The sequence below is a fragment of the Anser brachyrhynchus genome, assembly GCF_964034855.1.
Source record: "Anser brachyrhynchus genome assembly, chromosome: 26".
Taxonomy (NCBI): Eukaryota; Metazoa; Chordata; class Aves; order Anseriformes; family Anatidae; genus Anser; species Anser brachyrhynchus.
This window is the reverse complement of record NC_137719.1, coordinates 6,633,542-6,659,186: the sequence shown is the minus strand read 5'-3', so window position 1 is coordinate 6,659,186 and position 25,645 is coordinate 6,633,542. Positions and strand designations below refer to the sequence as shown.

The window sequence follows — 25,645 nt, the reverse complement described above, 5'->3', positions numbered from 1 at the left end:
GCGTGGGGCTGCGCAGTCCCCTCGCCCTCCCTGGCTCTCCTGGCACTGCGTTGCTCCACAGGGATCACGGGACTCAGGCATCAGAAACACCTTTTATTGAACAGCACACACAAAAACACAAACTACAGACTTAGCATCCCTCCGACAGGCTTCAATGCCCCCAGCGCACAGCCCCAAGGGGGCCACGTGGCTGTTGTGGGTTAAATCCCAAGCCTGGGACCACAAACATCTCTGTCTGTGCGCTGTGCTGCTGCGTCTTCCTTCCAGTGCTCCCCAAACTCCAGAGACCCGCAGGCAGCTGCCAAGCACACGCAACAGGGATGCCCGTTAGTCTCTGCCAGCCCCTCACGCAGCGACCTCGGCACCCCCAGACCCTGCCTGCCCCCCGCGTGTGGCACGGCACCACCCTGAGACCTGCCCCATGAGCTGCAGCAGCCGCCCCACCGTGCACCCGCTCCTCCCATCCCAGGGAGCGCCTCGCAAGCTTCTCCGCTCCGTCACACGGGAGTTCGTCACCTCCTGGCTGTCATCCGCAGCCACGTCCCAAGGACATTTGACCGGCTGCCACCTCGTGACTGCCCTCTCCAGCTCCCGCGACCTCCCTGGCCACGTCTGTTGGTGCCTGGGAGCCGATGCGCTGCGGAACCTGCCAGCAGCCAGGAACTGCCGCCTGCCCTCCGCTGCGATGCCCAGGCCACCTGCAGTGCCCTCACCCTGACGCTCCCCCTGGCACCCCCGACGTGCTGGTGCAGAGGCACAAACTGCTCCCTTTCCCCGGTTTCCACTGCCAGCTGAGCCACCACATGCAGACTCTGTTTACAACCTCAGCACAAGACTTGGGTGACTCTGGCAACGACTTACATTTAAAGTCCTCTCCAGCTATGCTGCTGTGCATCCAACACGCTCCCTTCCTCCTCAGTGCTTTCTTTATCTTCAAACCTAGGGTGGGAGCAGGAAGGGAGTTGTCCTAAGTCACCAAGCCCAACAGCGCTGGGCCTCTCCTCTCCCCTCCTCACGCACACCGCATGGCAAGGGTCCAGGTCCAGGCTCTGGCTTTACTGTCACCTATGACTGCATCTGAGCCCGAGGCGAGGGGAGCAGACTTACTCGTCTATTTCCAGCTGCTCCGTGGAGAGACACTGCCTCAGCTCCTTTCTCTTCACCACCATGAGGATGAGCCCCATGAGGACGGGCACAAAGAGGCAGAAGGTGAGAAGCAGCCACATCTTCAGCGGGTCCTTGTTCTGCAGGCCTGCTTCATCTAGGCACAGGAAACAACCTCCTTCAGCCCACAGCAGCGCACTTCTCAGGAAAACAGTGCTCCCCCCTTTGTGAGCCACAGCCAGACAGGGAACGGCAGCAACTTGGGCCTGGGGGGGTGGGCGCAGGTGGCCCTGCTTGAGCAAGGATGCTGGAGAAGACCTGCAGAGGTCCCTTCCCACCTCAAGGGCCTGCGATTCTGTTATTCTGCTCCAACACCTGCCCTATTTCTTTTCTCCTTCTCCACAACCCAGCAGGCTCGCTGCCCTCGCTGCTCACCAGCACTGAACGGGCTGTCTTTGCTCCCTCCCTGCCTCCCCGCTTTCTCCCGGCAATTCGGTGGCTTCCAGCCAGGATGGCAATGGCAAGTCCCTTTGTTATTGCACACCTGCGCGACAGAGAGGGAGAGAAATGATTTATATCAGCTACAAAAGATCAGGAACACATTTCCTCGCTTTTGCAAGCTGCATCTTGGGAGAGTGGAATGGTCCAAAAAAACCAAGGACACGTGGCACGGTCACTTACCCCGCGATTGTTGCATTTTGTCTTTATGTCACAATTATAGTTCAAGACAGCAGCAGACACACACTTCTGTTTCATGCAGATCTAAAACACAAATGTAGGGGTCAGCAGACAGCACACAACGGGCAGTAACACCCATCTCCTACTTGTGAGAGACACGGGTTTCAAGCCTGACCCCATCCGATGGGGTTCGCACAATCCACACACCAATCCCAACCCATTCAGGATGCAACCCATGGAAAAGCCACCGACTGCCCGTGGGTCTCCAACGCCACTGCCGCAGAAACACTTTCTGCAAGTCCTCCTCTTCACAAGAGAGCCACAGCACGTCTAAGGACCGCTTACCTTGTGGTCGCCGCAGACAGTGCCATCCTTCACCAGCATTGGGTCCCTCTCCGTGGGAGGCTTCATGTAGTCCAGCGTGACACACAGCGTGTTCTGCACCCGAGCATAAATCACCGCAGCCTTCTCCTTGGTGAAAGGCACATTACCTGGATATTCGCAGATGAGCTTCCCACATTGGAGATTCCTGCAAAGGCATGGAGAGCAGAGGACTTCACACAAGCCACCTTCATCCTTCTGTTCCCCTCCGTCGGTCGCACTGAGGGCTTGGAGAACAGATCCCAAGCAGCCGATTTGCAGCACACGGACACAGCATGCTTACGTCTGCCACGGGCCTTTCTCTCATCTGCCTCGCAGCCCACGCACCCTGGGACAGCGCGCTCCTCCCCGGTGGCGAGGGCAACACGTCCGTGCTCCCGTCCTGCCCCGCAGTGCAGCCGGGCTCCCTGCTGTCACGGACCTAGCCAGAGGCCCCTGCCGTTCCCACAGCACTTACTTCCATGCACAGCTGTGGTACCCGCTGTGGTTGGAGCCGCAGTGTCCCATTCTGTCCCTTTGGCCATTAATTTCCTCGTAGCAGGCCAAGGGTCCGTTTTTGGCCCCTGCAAACACGTACCATCCCTCACAGACTGGCAAAAGGCCTCTCTCTCCACCTCAGGGCTGGACATCACTGCTGGGGCCACGCGGTGATGCTGAGGGCTGCCTGCTCTCACAGGCACGGGGCGCCGTGGCCGTGCAGGAGCCTGGACACAGCGCTCTCCCCGCCGTGCTCCCAACAGCCTGCTGCTGCTGTATGGTGCTGCAGCTGCCGCCCAGCCTCACCACAGCCTGCCTGTCAGCTCTGTGCTACAAGACTGAAGTCAAGAGACTTCCCAACACACGTTTTCCTCCACGCCTGCTGCCTGTTTTTGCCTGCACACCGGCTGGGCTGCCAGGGTCTCCTGTTTCGATGATTCTTGTCCACAGCCTTAACATTTCATGCACAACAAACAGCCCCCCTGCAGCAACCTGTTGCCCTTACCTTTGCCGAAGATCTCCTGACACTGCTTGTCAGCTGTCTGGCAAACTCCTCTGTAGCAAAAGGCGGTGTTCCTGCTGCAGGGATGCCCGTCCATCACCCACTGGTTGGGCGTGCACTCCCCAGAGGTGCCGTTGCAATATTCCTTCAGCTCACACTCGTCCTCGGGGCTGGTTCTACACAACGTGCCGCTTTTCACAAACTAGTGGAAAGAGGCAGAACAAGAGGAGCTTTGCATAGCGCATGCACTCTCAGACGACAGAACAGATCTAGGGCAAAGCAAATACTGGCTTTACAGTTTAGATCAGGATTGGGAAAAATCTACCCACACAATTTCAAAGCTCTCCACAAAACAGGTTTACCCCCGCAACATTAACACGTCTGTATAGTTGACATATCCTTCATCTTAGTACTTCAGGAGAAGGCATGGTACCTGCTCCTTAAAAACACCTTCTTGACACAAAGGCCCTTCACTGGCAACACTACGTCACACAGCTCACTTCACTCACCTGTGCTCTCTCCGACCCCTCACATCAGCAGAACAGCCAGTACTTGCAGCTGGAAACGCAGCCACTTTTCCCCACCGAGTCCCATTACGCATGCTCTGCACATGTGGAGGCTGTTCCTGAGCGTGCCCACTGCTGCTGCACAGCTTACCTTGCACTTCCAGCAGCACGGTCCCGACAGGCACTGCACCCCTTTCCTCCTTTTGCACCCCACAGTACAACACAGGTCGCGCCGGCACTCCTGGAGGTACCAGCACAGGCAGTCAGGAGAGCTCACACCTCTCCTGTGGGTACAGGAGCTCAGCAGAGCTCGGGCTTCCCCTCAGCAGCGGCCGTCTGCAGCCTCCTGATGAGGCATGAGATTCACACCCCTCTTTGGAGAGCTCTTCCCTGTACCGAGGCTCACAACTAACCTCTGCTGACCCGCAGTCACAGGCCTCTCCTGGCTCCACCACTTTATTGCCGCACACAGGAGCTTTATACGACACGTCCATCGCTGGCCTGTTCAACAGACACTGCCCTTCTCCAGTGGCAAGAAAACGCTGAAAGTCTCTTATGCTGCAGCTGCTGAAGGCTTTGGTGCCAGCCGAGTGCCTGTAAGCCAGAGGACAAGGCTGGCGCCCACATGAGCGGCACGGACAGAGCACTTGGGGCTTCACCCTGCAAACCCCGGGCACGCTGCGAGGACGGGGAGCCTTACACCGCACTGGGCTGCATTATGCAGGCGGCTCCCGCGCAGCGACAGCTCCCGGGGTCGTCATACACCATCCCCAGGCTGAGCCCCAGCAGCTGGGCCACGACGACCGCGAACGCCTCCAGTGTCATAGCGCTTCGGTACTGCGAGGGCAACAAGGGCAGACCTCAGAGCGCTGTCCTTGCAGCAGGCTCACGCTCTGCCTCGGGGCTCCAGTGGGCTGCGAGGCACTGACAGCCCTGCGGTCCCTGCTCCATCGCCCCAGGGGCTCCGTGCCCACCGGAGCAGCACCTGCTGCCGGCGTTCCTCGCCCTTTGGGTAGGCGTGGGCTCGCCTGGAGGCACAGCTCAGCACCGTGCCAGCACACGGGAGGCTAGGGGTACAAACAGACAGGCTGCGTACCAAGGCAACCCCTCCAGCGTGGTTCTTGAGACACAGCTTCTTCGCAGAAGATGCCCCCACGGAAGGGGACTGCTCCCTGTAACTGAGGAACGGGGCAGACTGAGCCCTACACATGCTGCTCATGTGTATGCTCATGCTGCTGTATCGACACCGTCCTACTCCTCATCCCCATGCCAGCTAACACAGCCATCCCCTTTTTACACGAATAAGAATGTGATGTCCTGTAGCCGCAAAACACGATGTATGTTTTTCCACTGCAAAAATCTCTGCAGCAACTCCTCAGCATCTCCCGTGGTAGGAATTTTGTTCTTTTCTGTCCAAAACTCCAGTGAAGAGAGTACTATCGTCAGATTGAGGCGTGTAAACATCTGGAAGCAGACAGACACCACGGCTGGTCCAGAGCCCAGCTGCTCAACAGTTTCCCACGTGCTTTTCCATACCACTGCAACACATTTGCCACGCACAACCAAAAGCAACTCACGCTGTTCACGTAGCTGAAAAGCTGGACTATCTTGGCTGTCACGGCACCCTTGTCTGCTCCCATGTAGTCATACTGAAAGACAACAGACACAAGAGCATCTGAGTGCACTGTGCGAGGCAGCAGGACCAGCTCTTCAGGGCTCACTGCAGCTCCTGTCATAACATATTATTATCCATGCCCAAGGGAGTTAGTTTCCATTTCATGGAGACTGTCAAGCCCCATGCACACTTCCCTTGATGTTCTGTGAAGCTCTGAAATTGTTGCAGTTTTTTCCTAGAGAAAACAATTTATGATAGAGAGGATGCAAAGACTCACCAGAGCTTTGTCCAAAACTGCATGCATTTCCAGATATCGTGGGGATCTGTGGACAGCTTCCTTGCCCTTAAGGAAATACAAGCCCAAAACAAACCACAGCAAACTAAACAGCAACAAAAATACCCCCATAGAGTACCCAGAGCGATTACCCTCTGCAATTTGTATCAACTTGCAGAGGAGACATTTAGTTCCACACTCAATTAATGGGCGATTTGGAGCTGTAGCACAAACAGTACCAAACTTCTAGGAAAACATTCCTTCCATAATCCACAACACAATAACATCAGCCACAGATTCAGGCTGTATTCACAGCAACAGAAGTTTGCAGAACTCCTTGCGGCTGCAAGGAAGCCCCATCCCACTCACCCGGGCTGAGCCTGCGCTGCCATCAGACCCCAGTCCTGACCTGGTCCTTAGCACCGGTGAGTCACGAAGCCCTTCAGCATTGGATGTACCAAGTACACACAGGAACAAACACTACTGCACAAACTGAGGCACCCTTCAGCTAAAGATTTCACAGGCCTACTGCTACGACTGCACCAAAACCCCACGGCCTCGAGGCGTACTCACTGCTGCTCCTTCCCACGGCTCCGGTGACACCTCTGCAGCCCAGGCAAGGGAGCTGTTTTCTGCAAGCAGCTGCGTCTCTACATTTTCGTTCCGCATTTGATAAATGAGGTGCTGATACCCAGCTGCAGCCTCCAAAGGCCTGATCCCATAGCTGGTATTTGCGAGCTGCAGGACCCCGCTGCAAAGAAAAGGCGTGAGTGGCAGGTATGGCTCCTCCGCCAGCCCAGCACCACTGATACCAACAGAGCCTGGCGCTCTTGCTAGTGCCTGTGCTGCAGGGCAAAGGCAGCCCGAGGCTTACCTCAGTCCAGAGCAGGTGCTAAGTGCCACGAGCGACACTGGGAAACCCTCCACGTAGCCTTCGTAGAAGCAGTCGCGCTGGAAGGAGTAAAGCCGTGTCTGCGGCGTGGTGCCTCCTCCCTCGAGACCTGGAGCGTGTGGCAGCGTGCAAGGCGCCAGACCTTGCTGCTACCTGTGCCATGGTCCCCGTCCCTGCAGAGGACGGGCTCCCGGTGGGAGCACGCAGCGCACATGGGAGAAGCACGGCACTGCGGGCTCCCCTGGGAGCAGACACCTGCACTGACCACTGCTTGGTCTTCGTCCCTTCATCAGCTCCTCGCTGTCCCTGGGAACTCGTGATGGCTGCAGCGGGGTGTGAGCTGATGCACCCCCTCACCAGGGCTGCCCGGAGTGGATCAGTGCCCGAGGCGAGCAAGAGGTCTACAGAGCATCCCTGCAGAAGGAAACCTCGCCGCACGCTTCTTCCCAAAATCGCGCGGCACGCGGGGCATACCGTACCTCGACACGCGCGAGCTCGGATTTCGCCAGCCCCCCTCGGCCGTCCGTATAAATCCGGAGATCCTCTGGCAAGAACACTCTGCGCACAGAGCACAGACGGAGCCCTGGGGTCCCCGCTCGGCGCCCCGCGGCGCCCCGCGGCCGTGCCCCCACTCACTGCTGCCGCAGGCGCACGGTGCGGGGGGTGCCCGCGATGGGGACGCTGTAGGCGCGGGCGCGCTGCGGGGCTCGGCGGCGGGGCTGCGCCGGGGACCGGGGCTGCGCCGGGGACCGGGGCTGCCCGGGCACCACCACCAGCCCCAGCGCCACCAGCAGCCCCAGCGCCACCAGCAGCCCCAGCGCCGCCCGCATCGCCGCCGCCAACGGCAGCCGCCAACGGCCCCGAGAGAGGCGCGGACGCGCGGCTGCACCCGGCGCCGTTATTTTATTGCCCGCGGCGCCCGCCCCGGCACGGCCCCCGCTCCGAGGGAGGCTCCGGCCCCGGCTCCGGCTCCGTCCCCGCTTCGCTGCCGCTCTCCTCGGTGGTGGAGCTGCGGGGAGCGCGGGGGGGCGGCTCAGTGCCGGCCCCGCCGGGCTCCGCACCGCCCGCGGGACGCGGGGCTGTCTCACCTCTCCCAGCTGGGCAGGCTGCCGGCCTCCGACCTGGGGGCGCGGGGCGGGCGTGAGGGCGCCGGGCACCCGCTGCCGGCTGCGCCCCGCGGGCCCCAGGAACGCGCGCTCCCCGAAACGCGCGCCCACCCGCTCCCCGCAGGCACGTGTGAGCCCTGCCGGAGGCCCCGGTGTTTGGGGAGAGCGAGGTCGGCCGGGGACCCGCCGCCACGTTGCAGAGGTAACCCCCGAGGAGCATGCCTGCACCCCTCTGGGAAGCGTGCAAGTGCTTGGAGGGACGGGCGGAGGACAACGCGCTCCATGTCCTGACCCAACCCCGCTCCCCCCTGCTCCCCGCGTGCCCATGCTCTCTCCCACCTGCTCTTCTCCTTCACATCTGGACAGAATGCATCCGCAAACCCCTCACTGCCACAAACCCCTGCCTATCTCCCCCACCCAGAACGGGGGCCTCGCAGTAACCAGCATTAACTTACGCATCACTTTGCGATCTGTTCCTCGCACAGCGTCTCATCAGCTGGGTCCACTTCTTAACCAGGATGATGCAGCAAATAAGGATGGGGATGAGAATGCAGAGGACCAGCAGCAGCCAATTTTTCAGCGTGCCCTTAGGAAAGCTTTTTGTGACAGTGTCTAGGGAGAGAACCACACGCACAACTCCGGGTAAGGGCCAGGCAATGCCAAGGGCGTCTGCTCTGTCACAAGACCGACGAGGCTGTTTCTGGGACCATGGGGGCAGCCACTGCCCCCGGTAAAACCGCTGGGCACCCAGAGCTGCTGCGCAGGACTCACCGTCATGGCCCCGCAGCTGCTGCCCGCTGTTGATGCTGCCGCCTATCGAAGATCCCCGAGTCTTGCACTGGGGCGGGTTCCAGCCCGGGCTGCAGTGGCAGTTCTTTTTGTTATTGCACACCTGCAAACACCAGGGTGGGAAGAAAACATTCCCCACCTGTAAAAACTTGTACTAAGGAGCACTGCTAAGCTTTCACTCGCACCGTTTTCCTACCCACTCCTCACATGCAGACCAGTGCAAGCCCCATGCTGAGGTCACAGCCAGACACTAGCACCACTTGGCACTGCTGCTGGACACCCCTGACCGGGCTTCCCCCGTGTCCTGCTCCACTGCTCCCCAGGCTGCCTCTCACTTTGCACAAGTACACTGGTCATTTCCAACACTATTTCAATTATGTGCAGTTAAATCCTCTTTAGATACTCCTCTTCCAGTTTTCTGTTAATCTAGACAAGCAAATACTCCACCTTCCCTCATCTCATTTATATTTGGTCTTGGAACGGAAAGTACATTAGGTATTCTCACTTAATTTCTCCCACAGTTGCTGCATAACAATTTTGGAGAACGAGTGTTAGCCCAAAACACGGGTTTAGCCAAGTCCCAAGCAAGCCACTGTAGGCACATGAGAAGATCCTCTCTGTCTTCTTCAGCAATATCAATCAACATGACGAGACCACCCTAACAGCACTGTTACTTACTCCATGCCCATGGCATTTAGTCTTCACATTGCAGTCATACTTCAGGACTGAATGTGGATGGCACGTGCCATTCACACAAACCTGAAAGTCCAAAAGGAAAAAAATTCTGCTGGATACTTTCCCATCACTCTTTGTCATGCTAGCCATTACTCTAAAAAAGATTCCTAGGTTCAAACACTGATCAGTAAGTCAATGGCACATGTAATAATTACCAAAAATGTAAGTACAAACCACCTTTAAATTATACTGCAAAATGGCAACTATTTCTAAAACTGCTACAGTTGTGATAATTGTATGTCATTTCCATGCTCTCAAAATATTTCTTACCTTTCTAGGACCACATTTTGTACCATCTTTAACCAGGAGAGGATCTTGCACTGTCGGTCCGCGCATAAAATCAAAAGACACACACAGATGTTCTTGCACTTGAGCATAAATGATGGCACCCTTAACTTTTGTGAAGGGAATATGATTCGGGTATGTACATACTAGCTTTCCACATCCCAGATTCCTAAAAAAATCATTAGCACAGTAAATTAGAAGAGTGGGCACAATGATTGACCACAATGCTGGAGGCACCGAGGTGCACAATTCAGGGAGGGAGATTTAAATGAAATAAGCACACAAGCCCACCGACTGCTTGCACAGCTGGGTGGTCGATGAAGTTGCTTCTCAACCCCCTGCAAGTCTCCAGTATCCCCCCCCAACGCCCCGGGCTATGCCACGGGTAAACATTTGTCATGCCCACCATGGAGCGCTCTGCTCCCCGCTACGTGTCCCTTATCCATCAGGACAAAGACCTGCCCAGCATCACCGTCTCTTTTAAGAGTGGCTAGAGCCAATAGTGGAAGAAAAGGCAGCCATGCAGGAGAAAACCATACTGAAGAAGCTTCTGACAGATTTTTACACTTTGCATCAACAGAAAAAGGGAAGCACAAATTAAACGTGTTCTCAGTTAAACACTTCCCTCTCCCTCGAAACCTACAGCCAAGAGCAGGGCTGGTACCCATCCTTTGGGTGATTACCACAGTGGCCAAACCTATCCTGCTGGCTGTTGACTTCTTCGTAACAAGCCAAAGGAGCATTTTTGGCACCTGGAAGTTTGGAAATAATACTGATTATAACTGAGGGTAATACAGATTAGAATATGGCTTTAACATTTATCATTTCTTGTATCTGATGGAGTAAAACGTGGCTACATCACTATCTGCCCACGTTCAAGTTGCAGGACAGACCTTGCAGACAATGGAATTGCTGGAAAAGTCCCAGAGACCGTCCACAAAATCTGGGTATTTCTGTGGCTTGTTCTCTGCCCAGATGTATGGCTGGCTGTGTGTCAACATTCAGCCTGAAATCCTCACGTAAACCATCACCCTCCTATGGCCAATTCCTTTCCCCTCGCCACAAGCACAAGAAACCCGGCACTAAGCATACTGCATTTGAGCCTGCACTGGCATTCCCAGTCCGTGCCAGGGAGAGCAGAGCCGCGCCGCTACCTGTCCCGTAGAGCCTCCGGCACTGCAGGTCAGCAGACTGGCAGCGTCCCTTGTAGCAGTACCCGGTGCCGTGCTCGCAGTCGTGCCCATCCTGCACGTAGAAATCGGGGGGGCAGGACGCGGAGGACCCGTTGCAGTACTCAGCCAGGTCGCACTGCACGTCGGCGGGAGGGCGACACAGCGAGTTTTTCGCTTTAAACTGGCGAGAGAGGCAGAAATTGTTCCTCTCTCCATCCTCAGGCACCCATCGGTGCAAGGACCCTCTGCAACAGCTTCCCAGTGCCAGGACCGCTGCTGGGCACTCAGCTCCCCGCACAGCCCATCCCCATCCCCTGGATGCTATCTTGTCCATACGTTATATGCTAGGGAATGTGCTCATCTTGCTAAAGGCAAAAGGCAGCACTAATATTGTTAAGTTTTTTGGAGGTGACCATCAGCAAAACCAGTAAGCTGGCTTATAGTCCTACTACAGTAAATACTACATCTCCAGACCTCAAAAATGGCCTTAAGTTCTGATAATTATGAACATGCCTTACCTGGCAATTTTCACAGCACCGTCCTGAGGAACACTTCACGCCCGGTTTGAGCTTGCACTGGGAAGTGCAGCATTTGTCCACCGCACATGCCTGCAAGCACACCGTGAACCCTTCCCTGCTTCCCATCTCCTCACCTGCCAGACAACCACTTGCCCTGGCCCCCATCCCCCTAACAAACAGCACGCTTCGGGGGCCCCAAGGGAAGAGGACAGCTGCGCATCCGTGCATGGCCACAGAGCTGCATTATGAACCCCCGGACCACCTCCGGTCCACGTTTGGGGCCGTTCCTGAGGGCGGGGACACCCCAGCCCCCCGCTGCCCGGCGCTCACCGCCACGGAGCCGCAGTCGCACTGCTCGCCGTGCTCCATCACACCGTTGCCGCAGACGGCCGCCCTGGAGAGCGGGCCCCTCTGGACAACCCTGATGAAAGGGCACTCTGGATTCTGCTTGAGGAAGTTCTCAAAGTCTTCAGCGTTGCAGCTGCTAAAGGATTTTGCCCCACTGACACGTCTAAAACAAAGGATTATCCCTACTTTTGTACGTACCAACACATCCACCACCATTCAATTTCTTAACATCTCTGTTCAGTTCGAGAACTTGCTCGTGGGTGAGCACGAGGCAGGACAAGCAGTCCCCAGGGGCCTTTCAGCTCGTTGGCAAACCTGCCTTTAACGTGTGCTATTAGTAAGGACGAGAAGCATTCGGAAATATCTTGCTTTTGGAAAGAAAAGCTTTGCTTTTCGATGTAACCATCAAATCGCTATTTATTCTTTTTTTCCTTTCCCAGAGCAAGAACAGCAGATAGCTCGGTGTTACTCTGCTATTTGTGACAGGAGGGCACGCATGCCCGAGGCACACCGTGCCATCCTCCTCACAACGCCCTGTGCCTCTGGCAGGCGAAGGCCGCGAAGGGCCGCGAGGAACTCACAGCGCCTCCGAGCCCATGACGCAGACGTGCCCGGGGCAGCGGCAGCCCCGGTTGTTGTCGTAGCTCATGCCCAAGCTGCGGGCCAGCACCTGGGCCAGGAGGACGGAGAACGACTCCAGGGTCACGCTGCGCTGGTACTGGGGGGGCAGAGCCGGGCGCTGGTGGTGGAGCTGCCCCACAGGCACCCGGCCCCACCCCAGGGCCACGGTGCCAGCTCGGTCCCGGCCACAGGCCTCGTACCACGGCCACTGCACCCGCAGCATCCCTCTGACACGCCTTGTCTGGAATGGTCGCACCCGCATAGGAAGCTCGGTCCCGGTACCTGAAACGCAAGAGCTCTCTCTGGCCTTCGAGCCTCAGCGGCTCCGGGTCAAGGCCCCCATCCCACGCAGGGCAGGGGGGGCTCTTGTTTGGTCCTCACTGCATCCCCACCTCACTTCCACACGAAGCATCTAAGCCCTAGCAAAGTCTAGAGTTCCAAAGTACGTGAATTTTACAGGTCACTACTGTCTGCTCTGAAATAATAATGACCCTCTGTTCTTACAGCAGTAGACAGGGCACTTCGTAGGGCCGCAGAGCAGCGCTGGTCGTCTTCCACTTCAGCAACTGCATCAACACTTCTTCTCCATTCAGCCCTGTCTGAAATTTATTCTTGTCCATCCAGACCTCCATGGAGGACAGGGTAATGGTCATGTTAAGAGAACTGAACATCTGGAAAGTAAACAGGGGAAATGGCTGCTCGCGTATGTTTCATTTCATGCCCTATTTAAATGCTTATTCTTATTAGTAGCCACATTGCCTAAGGAAAATAGGCAGGAGCAGTTGGCAACTGATCTACTGCTGTGTATGTGTATAATGAAAAAGGTATAGAGAGTAAAGAAAAACAAAGATAGAAATAGCAATGTGTCCAAAAGAGAAGAAAAAAGTGTTTTATGAAGCAGGATCTAATAAATCCAAAGAAAACCTATCAATGAGTAAAGATATTAAATAATGAAACATGCAGAATGGACAAATTGTCCTTGTCTGCATTTTTGGGGTTACCAGGGATAATATACTTCTCGCAATTTTAAATCAAACACTCATCCAAATGTATATGCTATGTACACAGGCAGGAAAAAAAAAATCAGTCCCCTATGACAGAAAAAAAGCAGTGGTGGCTTCTGACACATGCACACATGCATGATCACCCCTCAGTGGAACACTATACTATAGGATAATATGGTATCGAAGTGATGTTAGGAATAGCTACTGATTTATTCTAGAGAAGCACTGAGTTAGAGCATGTGTTTGTGCTGGACAGCAAAGGATAAAACCTTACTTTGCCACAGCTCCTAACCCTGTCTAGACAAGACCTAGGGAAACTTGGAGCTTCTGGCAGGCTAAACTAAAAAATCAATAGCTAAAAAGATGAGATTCAGTATTATCAGAAAACACATTTAATTATTATCTTCTCAAAAATTAGACAAATCCTACCAATACCTAGCTGTTAGTAGGCTGAAATAAAAGCCCAAAATTTCTATTGCAGTATTTAAAGAACAGTAAAAACTTACACTGCTGAGAGAGCTGATGATCTGAACTATCTTCTGCGTCACAACGTATTTGTCTGCACCCAGGTAGTTGTACTGAAATATGACATGAGGTTGTACCTAGATTATTGACGTGCCAAAGCACACGGAGTTATCATGGCCTTTCACTGAGTGGCTTTTACCAACTGATGGACAGCCACAAGCTACAGCCCGCACTAAGCCACGCAAGACCACAAGGAAGACCATGGCAAAGCTCTGCAGCAGCTCTATCCAGAGCCAAGGAAATAAATACAAAACAGGAACTGACTGATGCAAACCTACCAAATTCCTTTCCAAAATTAAATGGAGCGCCAACTCTCTGTGGTGCTTTGACAGTAACTGGAAAAGAGAAAAAAAAAGTTCACCATTGTTAATTGATTTCTCCATTTGAGTCATGATATGTAAGAAAAGCTAACTTCTTTGACGGAGCAAGAGACACCAGAACTGATGCTGACATCAGTGCCACCAACAGGGCAGCGAGCACTCACTTCGAGAGCTGTGTGCGCTTTGTAGGAGACCTCCTGCACTGCCGGCCTGGCCCCGCTCTCGGCGCGGCTCTTTGCCAAGAGGAAATCTGCCATGCTCTCGTTGCTCATTTGATAAATGAAGTGCTCAAAGGCGGGTGAATTAACCAGAGGCTCGATCCCGTAGCTGGCATTCTCAAACTGCAGCAAGCCCCTGCGAGGGGCACGGCACCGCTGGGAACCCCGGCTCCCGGCAGGGGCTGGGGAGGGCTGGGGAGCCACGGGCACCGGCACGGCAGCGCAGGCGGCCCTGGTACCTGAGCCCGGAGCAGGTGCTGAGAGTCACCGCCGAGCCGGGGACGCCCTCGATGTACCCGCGGTAGTAGCAGTCGCCCTAAACCACAGCAAAGCAAAGGGAAGCAAAGGGAACCATAGAGGCAACGGCACCTTGAGGATTTTGTTCAATCTCACTTTGGCTCAAGTACCTACAAACAATCTCAAGTATCTACACACAATCCTAGTGTGAGGACAGGGCGTTCTTATGACAAAGCACGGCCCTGTCCCACCCAGCTCTGCTGAAGGACAAGGGAAAGAAGGGAATTACCACTCCCCTGCATAAGGGGTGACATCTCCCCATATACTGAAGAGCAAGGCTACCCTGCAGTTAATCCAATGTAAGAACAAAACATTACCTTGATCTGGGGCGAATCATAGTACAAAGATCCCTTCTCATTGTATGTGTAAATCCTGAAATCATCAGGTAAAAAGAACCTAGAACATAAATACAGCAAAATCCTCTGAAAACACCCTGAGGAGTGTTTACCTGGAGCTTCTCAAGCTCGCACTGGGTCCTGCAGCAGGCACTGCACACCGACGGTGCTGGGGCTTCTTGCAGGTCCAAATCCCGCTGCCACCCGCGGTCACGGGCACAAGCATCCCTCCAGCCCTGCTCCAGCCCCTTGCAGCCCCGCAGCACTTGGGTGCGTGGCACACAAACGCATCCTCTGCAGGTGACCGGTACCGTCCCGTGCCAGATGGGCCTCCGGTGGGACCGCGCAAGCCAGCGGTGCTCAGACGGGGCAGCACCAGGGCACTTACTGCTGCTGGAGGTGAATGGTGTATGGCCTCCCCTCTATCGCGAGGACGTAGGACAGCGTGCCCTTGTGTGTGCAGAAGAGCAGGGAAAGGAAGAATTAGGAACAGTGGCTGCAGAAAAGCAAGCTCAGAGGGCAGTCTGCAAGCGCTGAGGACAACTGCAGGAGCTCAACAGATCTGGTCACCCCCCCTCCACACACACACACACACATGGGCAGGCAGAGCATCATTTCCCAAAACTGTCCCCGCAGCAGCCACGCCATGACTGTTACACACTATTTTAATGCACCAGTATGTCCACTCGCACACACAAGCACAAACATTAAATAGTTTAATTGTGTAAGTACCGTCTCTCCAGCTGTTTTTGAGGGTAACCTCTGAGGAATTGTGATGTGCAAAGGTATTTGTGAGCCTAGAGAAACAATTTGTTTTTTTAGTTATCATCACAGATGAATGCTGCCACAGTTGTGCCTGTCAGCGACAGCTGGAATTGTGTGTGTGTGAGAGGCACTTTTACAAACCGTGGGCTGGCACGGTCTCTGTCCGGAGAGGGCTACCAGCCCTGCTTTTTCTGCACACTTCTATAGAAAAAAACAAATGGATGTGCACGTACCAGTGCTGGATCCCAGCTCTGCTGGAGCCCAGGAGTATAAATACTGTACGGCGGGAGCACGAGAGCGAGCCCCAGTTGAACCAAGCCAGCCCAACTTGCATCAGGAACAGAAATGGGGCTCGGGGAGCCCAGCCACACGCCGCTGGCTGCCGTACAACAAGCGCCCACTTCGGCGGGCCCCACAGCGCTCCTGCTCCGTCCGTGTGCCGCGCTCCACACGCAGCCGCCGACGTGGGGCCACTTCACGCACGTGGCACGTCGGCAAAACCCAGGCCCCCCGTGGCAGCGAGGAGGGGGGTACCCGGAGAAGTCCCCGAACCCCCAGAAGCTGGGTTCGGCGTTTGTTGAAAAGAGCCCAGTGCACGAGCCCCCAGCCCTCCCCAGGGACCACCACCCAGCACCACCCCCGAGCATCCCCGCCACGATGCCGGGAGGGACCATTCCCGGCCGGCCCGAGCCGCCTGCGGCCCCGGGCAGCACTCGGGCGGCTCCGGCCCCACCGGAGGGCTCCGGCCCCCCCGGCCCCCCCGGCCCGACTCACGGATCGCGGCCAGCAGCGCGGCCAGCAGCGCCGGGCGCGGCCCCATGGCGGCCCGCCCGGTAACGGCCCCGCAGAGAGGCGCGGACGCGCGGCTGCTCCCGAGGCCGTTTATTGTTCGCGAGGGTTCGTTTCTCGCCCGCCCCGCTCCGCGCTCGGCTCCGGCCCCGCCTCGCCCCGCGCCTCCCGGCGGAGCAGCAGCAGCAGCAGCAGCGCGGCCGCGGCCAGCGCGGGCGGCAGGAGGCAGGCGGCGAGCGGCGGCCGGGGCCCTGCCGGGGGGAGAAGGGAGCGCGGCGGCGGCGGCGGCGGAGGGGCCGCGGGGCCGCCGTGGCGCCGGGCCCGGCCGCGGGACTCACCGCGCTCGGCCGGCCCCGGGCCGCCGTCGGCGCCGCCGCCCGTCGGGGAGCCCCGCCGGCGGCAGTCGGGCGGCTTCCAGCCGGGGTGGCAGCGGCAGCGCCGCCGGTTGTCGCACACCTGGGGAGAGGGCGGAGGCGAAAGCTGTCCCCCTCGGTCTGGAGTCGGTTCTAGGACCGGTAACGCCGGCAGGGTTTTACCCGCGGTACCGGCTGACGGGGCCGGGATTTCGCACGGCCTCAGCCTACAACGAGTCTGCAGGCAGCTCCCACCCGAGTCCCAGCAAACCTCCACGCCCCGACACCCGCAGCAGTGCTGCTGCCGCTTACCCCGTGGCCGTGGCACTCCGCCTCGCTGTTGCAGGCAGCTCCGAGGACTGAATGGGGGTGGCAGGTGTTGTTTATGCACACCTAGAAAAACACACGACAGCTCCAGTTCGGTGCTTTACCGTCGGAGCCCTCGGCTCGTTGGCCTTGTGTCCCACACGGGATTGAAAACACACTTCTTTAAAAAAAAAAAAAGGTGCTTTTGAAAAGCTACGTTTACTACCTTAGGGTTATATCTAACGCTTATATCACACCAGAAACTTAATGTGATGTCAGTGTATATTCACAGTGTTTACACTTACATTGCAAAGGAGCGAGTATTCCTAAAACCTTGTTAATGTTTAAAATTCCTATCTGACATCTTAGTTGCCTATAAAATGTTTTCTTACCTTTCCAGAGCCACACTTTGTACCTGGCGGAATCAGAAGAGGATCCAGCCTCGCTGGTACATTCAAATAATCCAAAGATACACATAAATGCTCTCGCACTTGGACGTAAAGGACAGCGGCAGCATCAGTTGCAAATGGAGTGCTATACGGATACGTGCAGATTAACTTTCCACATCTGAGATTCCTGTAAAATTGATTTGCATGGGATGTATGTGTGTATCACATACACACGCTAAACGGTGAAACAACAGCACCATTAAACCACACAAGAGAAGTACGGAGTGCTGCATGATGAGAAAAAATAAGTAGGACTGGGGAAGTCCAAGGATGATCTGTGCTAGGAGGAGAGACGCTCCATTACCAATGAGGAGAAAACACATGTAACTATTTATTGCTTCACAAATCCTACTGTCAGTTGGAGTCTCGACACTGTCCTCTTCTGTACAGTCCAAAATAAATACTCATTTTTAGGGGAGCAGCTGCCCTTCCCTTGCAACCTACCTCCACGTACAGGCCCTATAGCCTTGTCTGGGGTGGAACCCACAGTGTCCAAATCTGTCTCGCTGACTGTTGAGTTCCTCATAACATGCCACAGGAGCACTTTTTGAACCTACAAGTTTAGTTTATAATCAATATTAGTGCTGAAGGAACACGAAGCGACATATTATGGTCCCTAAAAATTTTCATACTGTGCACAGCAGAACACGGATGCTCTTCACTATTTAGAGAAAATGTTTGTTTTCTTTCTCAAATTAGTCCTCAGAAGCATGTAATGGGCTAATAGTAAATTGGCTCGCTGATGAAGTTCACTTACCAACCATCAGACCTGAGTCTAACAACTAACCACAAAACCTCACCTCCACAGAAACCAGGCTATAAAAAGCCATAACGAAACCCACCTGAGTTTGGTGTTTTAGAGAGCAAAGACACAAACCAACTTCGCTAGCACCACAGCTGCCTTCTCAAGCAGGGCAGCAGTGCCAGCGACAGCAGAGCCGCGCTGCTACCTGTCCCGTAGAGCCTCCGGCACTGCAGGTCAGCAGACTGGCAGCGTCCCTTGTAGCAGTACCCGGTGCCGTGCTCGCAGTCGTGCCCATCCTGCACGTAGAAATCGGGGGGGCAGGACGCGGAGGACCCGTTGCAGTACTCGGCCAGGTCGCACTGCACGTCGGCGGGAGGGCGACACAGCGAGTTTTTCGCTTTAAACTGGTGAGAGAGGCAGAAATTGTTCCTCTCTCCATACTCAGGCACCCATCGGTGCAAGGACCCTCTGCAACAGCTCCCCAGTGCCAGAACCGCTGCTGGGCACTCAGGTAACCACGCGTGCCCTCCCTCCCCCCATCGCCATCCCACGACAGTCTTCCCCCAGTAATTTCCTTCCTTGGGATTTAGGGAGCTGAGCTGGAAAGCTCCACCCCAGGAACTGCAATTGCACAGCAGAAGAGTTTGTCCCCATCCTTAAGCATGGAAACATAATATTTCTCCAAAAAATTATGATGGCCTTGTGATGATTACAAGAACATGACTTACCTGACATCCATCACAGCACAATCCAGAGGAACATTTCACTCCTGGCTTAAACCGACACGTTTTAGTACAGCATTTATCCTTCAAGCATGCCTGAGAACACATCACAAAACCACATTATTCTGCACTTTTGTTCCCCCTGAGCTTTTCACTGTCCAGGGTCCTCCCCTTCCTTCTTATCCCCAAAATGTTACACTCGGGCAGTAGCCAGCACGATAGAGTGGGCACAGCTGCCGTCAGATCGATGCCAGCGCAGGAGCTAACGGCAGACACAAGTCCTTGGGCTGGCACCTACTTCAGCTGCGCCCTGCGTCTCCATGGCTCACCGCTCCGAATGGGCAAACAGTACGAAGTCACACATTTAGCCACAGCTACTGCAGTGCTCACCGCCGCGGAGCCGCAGTCGCACTGCTCGCCGCGCTCCACCACGCCGTTGCCGCAGACGGCGGCTTGCCGGTAGGAGAGCCCGGCCAGGCGGGGCCTGTCGAAGAGGCAGTCCCCTGCGTCGCGCTCGAGGAAGTTCTCAAAGTCTCCAACGCTGCAGCTGCTGAAGGATTTTGCCCCACCAACGCGTCTAAAACAAATGATTATCCCTACTTGTGTACGTGCCAACACACCCACCGCTGTTCTGTTTGAGAACGCCCTGTGCCTCTGGCAGGCGAAGGCCGCGAAGGCCCGCGAGGAACTCACAGCGCCTCCGAGCCCATGACGCAGATGTGCCCGGGGCAGCGGCAGCCCCGGTTGTTGTCGTAGCTCATGCCCAAGCTGCGGGCCAGCACCTGGGCCAGGAGGACGGAGAACGACTCCAGGGTCACACTGCGCTGGTACTGGGGGGGCAGAGCCGGGCGCTGGTGGTGGAGCTGCCCCACAGGCACCCGGCCCCGGTGCCACCATAAGGCCGCAGCACCCGGCCCGGTCCCGGCCGCAGGCCTCGTACCACGGCCACTGCACCTGCAGCATCCCTCTGACACGCCTTGCCCGGAACGGTCGCACCCGCAAAGGAAGCTTGGTCCCGGTACCTGAAACGCAGGAGCTCTCTCCGGCCGCAGGTCACAGCCCCCGGCCCCGTGGTCCCCCCACTGCCCACCAGTGCCCCCGCCGTCGCGGGGTTGGCTGAGCTCCGCCACGCACCACCAGTCCCTGGGGAAATTTTAGTCTTACACAAAGAGGCAGGCGAGGTCATACGACCGCAGGGCGAGGTACGACTGCTGCCGCTCCAAAAATCTCTGCAGAAGTTCACCGGCTTCCCCTGCTGTCGAGATTTTATTCTCCTCTATCCAGAACTCCAGGGAGGACAGAACAACGGTCACGTTCAGAGGATTAAATATCTGAAAACATCACAGATGAGATGGCTGCTCACACGCCTTTCTTTCAGAGCACCATTACATCTGTACATGCAACAAATGACATAGGAAAAGATGGACAGTAGCTGTTGGCAGTCATGGAATGACATCTGTATGACAAAATAGAATGAACTAAACTCGAAAATAAAACAATGTCCCAAGAGGCACATGAACAAAGCCTAATAACTTGATAAAAATGTTTTAGTTTTTCTGTTAAGTAGCTTATCATCATACGCACAAATCAGGCCAAGGACAGTTCTTAAAAGTGTGTGTGTCGGACAGTGTGGAGGGGAAGAAAAAGCAAAACCTTTGTATTCACCCACTGGGGTTAAACCCTTCGCCAACCTTTTATCAAGTCTGGACCAGGAGGCAGAGAAGCTGGCGGCTCCTGCCAGGCTGTGCCTGACATCGCAACGCCAAGCATCACGCGCCAGGGCTGGATCTGCAGTTACATAGCCTCCTCCCCGAACCAAAAGCAACTAGGAAATAGGTGGCCGTTTCTAAAATCAGCCCCTCATCATTTTATTACAATACAAACCGGACTTTAAAACTTACATTGTTGACAAAATTGAAAATCTGGATTATTTTCCATGTTGCAACTTTCTTGTCCGAGCCCATATAATTGTACTGAAAAACAACACAAGGGCATAAGAATGGACAAGTCGTTTATCACAGCGAAGCAGGACAATGTTGAAAGGATTGCCAGCGTCCAGTCACGCAAATGTGAACTACCAATTTTCAATCTTTCTTTCCTGTAAAATCCACAGTACAAACAGCTTTTTAAATGGAAAACCAAAAACGCATAGAAGTTGGAAATGGCACCATTCTTATGTTCATAGTAGTCAAGCAAATACGAGGAGAAGACGGCTGGCACCAACTTACCAAAGCTTTGTCCAAAACCGTGTACACCTCAAAGTACTTAGGAGACCGTGCTGCAGATAATGCTGGCTAAAAAAGAAAATATTGTGAAGCTATTTATTTTTGCATTTTAGCGATCTTATTTCTGAAACGTGCTATACAACAAAGTGTCCGTTCAAAAGCATTACTTGGATGCTGTCTTCATATTAGCACAAGGTAAGCAGCCGCTCTAACTTAGCCACTCCTCACTTTTTAAACAAGCCATTCTAGCTTAGCCAGGCCTCTCATCAGGCACCAGGAGAGCGACGATCCACGCGACAGCTCAACACGAGCCCTTGCCCTCCTAAAATCCCCCACTCATCGCCGCCCATCCAGACCGCATGTGGGACAAAGGTGCCCGCAGGAACAGCCCCCTCCCAGGCCGAGCAGACTTGAGCTTGGCCAGGAGACCAGAGGCAGCTCACTTCACCGTGCACGATCTTCAGCACCATCTCCTGCGCTGCCGGCCTGGCCCCGCTCTCGGCACGGCTCTTTGCAAAGAGGAAGCCTGCAGTGTTCTCGTTGCTCATTTGATAAACGAAGTGCTCGAAGACGGGTGAATTAACCAGAGGCTCGATCCCGTAGCTGGCATTCTCAAACTGCAGCAAGCCCCTGCGAGAGGCACAGCACCGCTGGGAACCCCGGCTCCCGGCAGGGGATGGGGAGGGCTGGGGAGCCGCGGGCACCGGCACGGCAGCGCAGGCGGCCCTGGTACCTGAGCCCGGAGCAGGTGCTGAGAGTCACCGCCGAGCCGGGGACGCCCTCGATGTACCCGCGGTAGTAGCAGTCGCCCTAAACCACAGCAAAGCAAAGGGAGCCATAAAGTCCCAAGAACTGGTCACCCAAGCAGCTTAACTGCACGCACTGAGCAGCGGCTCTGCTCTGCGATACTTCAGGTTAAAAGGAAAAAAAAAGAAACACCAGTCCAAACTCGCCTTGATATGGGTCAAATCAGATTTCAAAGACTCCATCTCATTAGACATATAAATCCTAAAATCATCCGGTATAAAGAGACTGCAAAAGAAAAGCATAAAGTTAAACGCTAGAACTCGCATGTCTTACCCAGAGCTTCTCAAGCTCGCACCAGGTCCTGCATCAGGCACTGCACACCGACGGTGCTGGGGCTTCTTGCAGGTCCAAAACCCGCTGCCACCCGCGGTCATGGGCACAAGCATCCCTCCAGCCCTGCTCCAGCCCCTTGCAGCCCCGGGGTGCGTGGCACACAAACGCACATCCTCTGCGGGTGACCGGCACTGTCCCGTGCCAGATGTGCCTCCGGTGGGACCACGCAAGCCAGCAGTGCTCAGAGGGGGCAGCACCAGGGCACTTACTGCTGCTGGAGGTGAATGGTGTACGGCCTCCCCTCTATCGCGAGGACGTAGGACAGCGTGCCCTTGTGTGTGCAGAAGAGCAGGGAAAGGAAGAATTAGGAACAGTGGCTGCAGAAAAGCAAGCTCAGAGGGCAGTCTGCAAGCGCTGAGGACAACTGCAGGAGCTCAACAAGGAAACGCTCCTCACGAGGCAGGCTGAGCCTCTGTGGCTGCTGTTACAGCCGCCAGCACTCACCACCCCCATCACCCCTCTGCAGCCAGGAGATCAGGGCCTCCTGCATATGTGCCCACTCACACCTACACGTATGTATTTAGGAAATAACAGGGGTGCTCAAGTACCGACTCTCCTGTTGTGTTTGGGGGCAGTTGCAGGGGGACTGTGATTTGTGACAGTACTCGTGAACCTGGAGAGAGAGAGAGAGAGAGAAAGAGATAGAGAGCGCTGTGCGAGGCATTACCGGCCGCATCCCCGGGCACAGCCCTACCGCCCACGCTGGGGGCCCACGGGTGCCCGCAGGCAGACTCACGCAGCGCGGCCAGCAGCGCCGCCAGCAGCACCAGGCACGGCCCCATGCTGCAGCCTGGCTGGTAACGGCCCCACCAGTAACTGCCCCACGCTGCGGCCGTTGGGGACCGTTCCTGTACCAGGAAAGCAGGAGCAGACAAGAGCACTTTTGTACAAAACTGGCATCTTTATTGCTCGTTTCTTACAAAGGGGTTCGGTAAAAGCCCTTTCATTGCACCCAAACACTACAAAACTGGCACGCGGCGCGGTCCCGGAGGCGCACAGAAACAGGCGACGTTGCTCCCAGTGCAACGTTTTAAATGAGAATGGGACACGTACAACATTTCCTGCTCCTTCAGACCTAATCAGGTGACAGGGATGAGTGTACACATTAAAAACGTCAGTAGTCATACTCAATATTTAATACATTTAAAATCTGAGCAATTTCCTTTCCACAGAACTGTTTGTAAAAACTGCACGTTCATTGCCCTAGACCTCCGCCCTGCAAGTATTGCTGACACGCACACTGAAGTACAAAAACTTAACTATTAGAAGGCACCGTTTTCAGCATAGTTTTAGTTCACACGTACAGCTTTAAATACAGCTAAGTACGTCTTCCTCCAGGATTACTTTGTGACCTGGGTTCCCTCCTCCCAAACACACCCAGCGAACCTGGCCACTCGTGTCGCGAGCTGCCTCGAGGGGCTCGGCCAGACATGGCCTTACAAAGAGCAAAGCGAGGTACTTACAGACAGACAGCCCAAACTGAGTAGAATACATCAAGAAGTAGGAAGTGATTATCTTGGAACAAACAGAAGACCCCCACAAATAAGTCTGGTGATACCTTAGCTGACATTTTACATATTTTAATAGTGTTATAAATCTTAGTCTAAGTTTATGGGAAACCACAAGAGTTCAAGTATTTTATTACTGCAAATGCAAACACTATATATATATATATATATTTATATATGTATATACAAAGGAAAAGAATTTTTTTGGCAATATTATGGGGGATCTTTACAGAGCGCGTTTGTACTCAGTGGCTAGCACAAAGTGAGAAAGCCAAGCACACTTTTCAGTATTTTTTTCGGATTTTGCAAGTTTGTGCAATAGACTTCTACTCGTCACCACCATCATTCAGTTTCTACTTACAGCACAACTGTATCACAACTAACAGATCTCTGCTCACACAGGGTGCTAAACACTCCTTTTCAGAAGCAGTATTAAAACCTGGTTTAGTCAATGTTGCAGAAACTGACGGCAGTCCAATGTACTGCAAGTTAGCCTATATAAGCATCCTGACCGACATTAAAAGGGTTTGAAGATTAGGTGACAAAGTCGCATTAGTCAACAGGCTCCTGTCTAAAGTGCACGGAGAAGCTCAGGTGGTCTAAGCAGATACACATTTTTTGCTTCTCAGTGTTCTGCAGGGACTCCTTTGTAGTCTTTAGACCCAATTTAAAACCTAAGAACACTCAGTTTTTAAAAACAAAATATGGCCATGTCTTTTCGTACCTTTTTTTTCCTTGCCCATTCATGGTATTAGTGGAAGTTAGTGCAGGATTCTCATTTAGCAACTCACAATTACTAATTTAAAAACATTAAATTAAACTTAATGTTCATATAGTACAGCTTAGTGTCAGTCAGCATGAAATTAAGAATAAGTGCATTATTACACATCAATAAACATATATACATGCATAAACATGTTTACAATATATTTATCTTCCTCTGATAAAGTACACTGATACCTTATTCCGCTTGTGCCATTTATGTGTAAATGGGTAGCAGTTTCCAGTCCGTGCAAAATAAGTTTTAAATTAATCGGCCAGATTTCCTTGATTTGATACTAGTATGGGTTACTTTAATTCTTCACTGTACGTTCGGAAAGATGACAACAAATAATTTCATTATTAGGGCTCATAACAGAAATGGGGAAACGAAAAGCAACTCCTAAGTGCTGTACTTTAAAGATTAATTAACTGCAGACTGCTCCACTCCCAGCTGGGCAGCCCTGCTGCAGTTTACAAAGCCACAATACTCAGACAGATCTAAGAACAGGTTTGATGTTTTCAGTTCTTGTAGCTTTGGTAGAGGTATTTAGTTTAAAGTTTTACATTCCTTGCTTCAATATCTCATTTGCCTTATTCCAGGCTGCAGAAGGAAGCCTTTCTGGGATTACCATGGGCCACTCGATGCAAGACGGATAAATGCAATTTCAGCTTTGCTTCAGCGAACAGGTCAGCTCACGTGAAGGCCTCAAAGAAGCCAAAAGCTATTTGGGAGGCAAAGGTGCTGGTCGAGAAGGAAAATAATGTCCCTGAGGTAAACATTTTTGCTGTGATGGAAGAGGTCCCTGAGGTACACATTTCTGTTGCGGAGGAGGTGGCCTACAATGGGGACAGAGAAGCTGTTGTGAGTTCAGATGGCTACGTCTAAAAACACACATAGTAAAGCTGCCCCTTCTTCCTCTTGCTTTGCACAAGTGTGCCCCAAGGCCGATGGCAGAGACTGCCCCCTTTCCAGCTACACTGCTTCTAGCACACCCAGCTCCCAGAGCTAAGGCTCATTTCAAACATCTCATGGTCAAACTCTTCTTTGAGTTTCTATTTCTTTGAGCCTGTATTTCTTCCTACAGTTTCAATTAACAATTTTTCCCAAAACAGTTTAAAGACCCCCACAAGTTTCTCACCAACACAAGCTATTTTAAAATACTCCCTCTCTTGATGCAT

The 25,645-nt window shown here is 54.2% G+C and overlaps 2 protein-coding genes across 5 annotated transcripts in view; both read right to left on the bottom strand.

Moving 5' to 3' along the window:
* Positions 1-80: 80 nt before the first annotated feature.
* Positions 81-19,926, bottom strand: LOC308182958 (uncharacterized protein). Its single transcript, XM_080568383.1, is given in 46 exon segments — positions 81-298; positions 862-939; positions 1,108-1,261; positions 1,540-1,648; positions 1,786-1,866; positions 2,128-2,311; positions 2,621-2,726; positions 3,146-3,344; positions 3,800-3,889; positions 4,062-4,242; positions 4,349-4,485; positions 4,745-4,826; positions 4,946-5,112; positions 5,226-5,297; positions 5,541-5,606; positions 6,111-6,288; positions 6,412-6,488; positions 6,685-7,206; positions 7,342-7,438; positions 7,518-7,550; positions 7,991-8,147; positions 8,307-8,427; positions 9,003-9,083; positions 9,330-9,513; positions 9,988-10,136; positions 10,386-10,697; positions 11,035-11,277; positions 11,281-11,545; positions 11,964-12,100; positions 12,204-12,285; positions 12,508-12,674; positions 13,514-13,585; positions 13,811-13,867; positions 14,017-14,206; positions 14,310-14,386; positions 14,685-14,763; positions 15,091-15,152; positions 15,435-15,499; positions 15,609-15,668; positions 16,595-16,712; positions 16,922-17,002; positions 17,308-17,491; positions 17,809-17,917; positions 18,315-18,513; positions 18,838-18,927; positions 19,222-19,926. Coding segments are annotated over 45 exon segments (6,525 nt in total). The 5' UTR covers positions 19,795-19,926; the 3' UTR covers positions 81-298; positions 862-863.
* A 3,151-nt stretch (positions 19,927-23,077) lies between these two features.
* ADAM9 (ADAM metallopeptidase domain 9) overlaps positions 23,078-25,645 on the bottom strand; it is a 28,905-nt gene continuing 26,337 nt past the window's right edge. For all 4 annotated transcript variants that reach the window (XM_080568736.1, XM_080568738.1, XM_080568735.1 and 1 more), the window contains one exon: positions 23,078-25,303. In XM_080568736.1, coding sequence (XP_080424862.1) covers positions 25,189-25,303 — 115 coding nt within the window. In that variant the 3' untranslated portion in view covers positions 23,078-25,188. The remainder of the gene's footprint in view (positions 25,304-25,645) is intronic.